We start from the raw sequence: 3,834 nt of genomic DNA on the forward strand, positions 1-3,834 counted from the left end.
GCTGCGCAAGTAGCCACGTCACGGGCAACCCCCGAAATCCCCCCTCCCTTGGGGGGCGGGGGCCACGTGGGCCGTGGGGAGCCGCGTGGCCCCGGCGGGGAAGGGCATAGAGGATACGGGAGCCACGCGAGAGGGGCCACTCGGGACCGCTGTGCGCGACTTCTCAGAAGTTGGGGGATTAGAGGACGGTTTTGGTTTTGGGGGTCGGTTGGTATTGAAGGCCTACAGAGCCAGGGGAAGTGGAGGAGCTGAAGGAACTGGGTATGAAGCTGGGGGCTTGACCATGGTTTGGGATGGGGGTCAGGCGTGGTGGGTGGAGCGCTCTGATCGCGGCGCGGGCAGGTTTGGGTACCTTAGAAGTCGCCGTGAGTGGCCAGCCCTAAACAGTTCCTAGGGGGTGGGGAGGTCAGGCACTGGGCGAGGTGAAGTGAGGAGGGGGAGCGCCGCCTGTGTCGGCGTTGTGCATCCGTCTGCTGTCCGTCGGTGTTAGGCGGCGGGGTAGGGGGCGTTTCGGGCGGTCTAGCGCGGACCACCGGCGGCTCTGTGGGTGCGTGGGACTTGCGGGTAGCTCCATGCCCCAGGCCGGCCCGAACGTGCGACCCGCCGCCTTCACCCGCACGGGTTTCAGGCTCCGCTTGCCTCGACCGGCCTAGTGTCAGCTTGGAGATGGAGACCCTAGGTGGGAGCCGCGGGGTCACGTCGGGGTCACCCCGGGCAGAGCCTGTCTGACCGGCTCCGCCGCCCCTCCTCCCCCGGCAGCGGCCGGGCTAACCTCGCTCCTATTGGTCCCGGCCAGGCTGTTACTGAGGCGGAGACACGGGTGATGATTGGCTTTCTGGGGAGAGAGGAAGTCCTGTGATTGGTCAGCTCTCCGGAGCTCGCCGACGCCGGGAGAGAAAGCTCCCACGGAGGCCGGGTAAGCGGCCGCAGCGCTGCAGCTCGGCCCGCGGGGCTCCCTGCTGGAAGCCTAGCAGCGCAGCCACCCCATCGCACCGACTGGCCCTCCCGCTGCCCCCACTCCCCTGAGGCTCCTTAGGCCAGGTGGGCCGTTCCTCAGGGATAGCCAGCCTTGCGCAGATCACAGACCTGTGGGCGCCACAGCCAGCCCAGCCCAGCCCAGCCCAGCCCAGCCTAGCCTGCGGCCCCGACTGTGCGCTGGCCCGCTCACCTTACTCCTTTCCCCCTCCTCTCCGTAGAATTGGCTGTGAAAGGCCCTGGGCGACCATCTGGGGGCAGTGGGCACTCCTGTCAGAGCGGCTGGAGCCGGACCATCGCCCCAAGGAGCTGGGGCAGGGGGCCGTGCCCGATCTCTGGGGCCACTGCTGACCTGGTAAGGGAAGACGGGCCGCGTCGGCTGTGTGTACCCTGACAGCTCAGTCTCTGTTCCCAGTAGGATCATAATCTCTTCTCCTTGACACAGGCTGGATGCATCGGGCAGTGGACCCTGCAGGGGCCCGCGCTGCACGGGAAGCCTTTGCCCTTGGGGGCTTGAGCTGTGCTGGGGCCTGGAGCTCCTGCCCGCCCCATCCCCCTCCTCGGAGCGCATGGCTGCCTGGAGGCAGGTGAGAACTTGGTCTGTCTCTCTGCCTCCAGGCACTCCTCTTCCCATCTCTGCTCCTCAGTCTCTGTGTCACTCTCATTTCTGCCATCCCATGGGCCTCAGTGCAGTCCTCAGCTGCTTTCTCTTGTTTCCTCAGTCCCCTCCTTCCTAGGTAGGGACAAGACTTCCAGCTTGCTGTACATTAACAGAGCCCTTCTCTCTCCAGGTGCTCTGCCAGCATCGGGCAGCCCCCACTCCCTGCTCCCCTACCTCCTTCACACGGCAGTAGCTCTGGCCACCCCAACAAACCGTATTATGCTCCAGGGTGAGTGAGGATTGAAAGGTGCTGGGGATGGGAGGTAAGGCTGGGACCTTAAAAGAGTTCGCCAAGCCTTGCCACCTCCCCACCCCTTCTGCTCTGTAGGACACCCACCCCAAGACCCCTCCATGGGAAGCTGGAATCCCTGCATGGCTGTGTGCAGGCATTGCTCCGGGAGCCGGCCCAGCCGGGGCTGTGGGAGCAGCTTGGGCAGCTGTACGAGTCCGAGCACGACAGTGAGGAGGCTGTACGCTGCTACCACAGCGCCCTTCGATACGGAGGAAGCTTGGCTGAGCTGGGGCCCCGCGTCGGCCGACTACAGCAGGTGGGATGAGGCAGGACACAGGGGGCTAGGATTGTGCGTTCTGACTCAGTGCCCTCGTCTTACGTCTGCCTCTGCCCTGTGCTCTGCACTCTTCCCCCACCTCCTCAGGCCCAGCTCTGGAACTTTCATGCCGGCTCCTGCCAGCACCGACCCAAGGTCCTGCCTCCCCTGGAGCAAGTGTGGAACTTGTTGCACCTTGAGGTGAGGCTGGGACTGGGCGGGCTAGGGAGGAGGGCCGGGCCAGGTCTGCACCGGTGCCATTCTCTCTCCTGTTTCCGTCCTCAGCACAAACGGAACTATGGGGCCAAGCGGGGGGGTCCCCCGGTGAAGCGGGCCGCCGAACCCCCGGTGGTGCAGCCTATGCCTCCTGCAGCACTCTCAGGCCCCTCGGGGGAGGAGGGCCTCAGCCCTGGAGGCAAACGCAGGAGAGGCTGCAACTCTGAGCAGGTATGATTGTACATGGGTGGGCCAGCAGCGAGTGGGCAGGCTGGGGCGAGGAGTGGGACTCTCACACTCTGTTTTCTTCCAGACTGGCCTTCCCCCAGGGCTGCCGCTGCCTCCGCCACCATTACCCCCAGCCCCACCCCCGCCTGGCCTAGCCACCAGTCCTCCATTCCAGCTGACCAAGCCAGGGCTGTGGAGTACCCCGCATGGAGATGCATGGGGCCCCGAGCGCAAGGGTTCAGCACCCCCAGAGCGCCAGGTGAGCCCCTCTCTCTGGCCCCCTCACCTCTTACCTCCAGCCCGTGTCCTTCGTTCCTCACGCAGTGTCCTCATTTCTCGCCCACAGGAGCAGCGGCACTCGCTGCCTCACCCATATCCATACCCAGCTCCGGCCTACCCTGTGCACCCCCCCGGCCACCGGCTGGTCCCGGCTGCACCCCCAGGCCCCCGCCCCCCAGGAGCAGAGAGCCATGGCTGCCCGCCTGCCACCCGTCCCCCCGGAAGTGACCTTAGAGAGAGCAGAGTTCAGAGGTCGCGGATGGACTCCAGCGTTTCACCAGCAGCAACCACCGCCTGCGTGCCTTACGCCCCTTCCCGGCCCCCTGGCCCCCCCGGCACCACCACCAGCAGCAGTAGCAGCAGCAGCAACCCTGGTCTCCGGGGCGTGGAGCCGAGCCCAGGCATTGTGAGTGACAGCTGCAGGTGGCGGGCGGAGCGGTGGGGGGACGAGTGGAGCTGGTCTAGGGTGGCTGGAGCAGCCCTCTGACCACCGCCGTCCTGCACTTGCAGCCCGGTGCTGACCGTTACCAAACTCCCGCGCTGGAGGTCTCCTCTCACCAAGGCCGCCTTGGGCCCTCAGCACACAGTAGTCGGAAACCATTCCTGGCGGCTCCTGAAAAAAAAAGCCCAGGGTTGGGGAGCTGCCTGCCCGAGGCCCTCGACTCTTTGATTTCCCCCCTACCCCACTGGAGGACCAGTTTGAGGAGCCAGCTGAATTCAAGATCCTACCTGATGGGCTGGCCAACATCATGAAGATGCTGGATGAATCCATTCGCAAGGAGGAGGAGCAGCAACGACACGAGGCAGGCGTGGTCCCCCCGCCTCCTCTGAAGGAGCCCTTTACATCTCTGCAGCCTCCATTCCCCACTGACACAGCCCCAGCCACCACTGCTGCCACCGCCGCTGCCGCCACCACCCCGGCCACCC

General features: G+C 65.6%; 1 protein-coding gene across 1 annotated transcript in view; it reads left to right on the forward strand.

Annotated features, from left to right (window-relative positions):
* KDM6B (lysine demethylase 6B) overlaps positions 1-3,834 on the forward strand; it is a 20,167-nt gene that overhangs the window by 11,075 nt on the left and 5,258 nt on the right. The window contains 12 exon segments of the mRNA XM_024748410.1: positions 797-916; positions 1,197-1,330; positions 1,421-1,562; positions 1,767-1,865; positions 1,965-2,184; positions 2,293-2,385; positions 2,470-2,631; positions 2,714-2,887; positions 2,975-3,313; positions 3,418-3,527; positions 3,530-3,811; positions 3,813-3,832. Of these exon segments, the coding sequence (XP_024604178.1) occupies positions 1,426-1,562; positions 1,767-1,865; positions 1,965-2,184; positions 2,293-2,385; positions 2,470-2,631; positions 2,714-2,887; positions 2,975-3,313; positions 3,418-3,527; positions 3,530-3,811; positions 3,813-3,832 (1,636 nt within the window). The 5' untranslated portion in view covers positions 797-916; positions 1,197-1,330; positions 1,421-1,425.

The sequence above is a fragment of the Neophocaena asiaeorientalis genome, unplaced genomic scaffold (assembly GCF_003031525.2).
Source record: "Neophocaena asiaeorientalis asiaeorientalis breed wild unplaced genomic scaffold, Neophocaena_asiaeorientalis_V1.1 scaffold543, whole genome shotgun sequence".
Classification (NCBI taxonomy): Eukaryota; Metazoa; Chordata; class Mammalia; order Artiodactyla; family Phocoenidae; genus Neophocaena; species Neophocaena asiaeorientalis.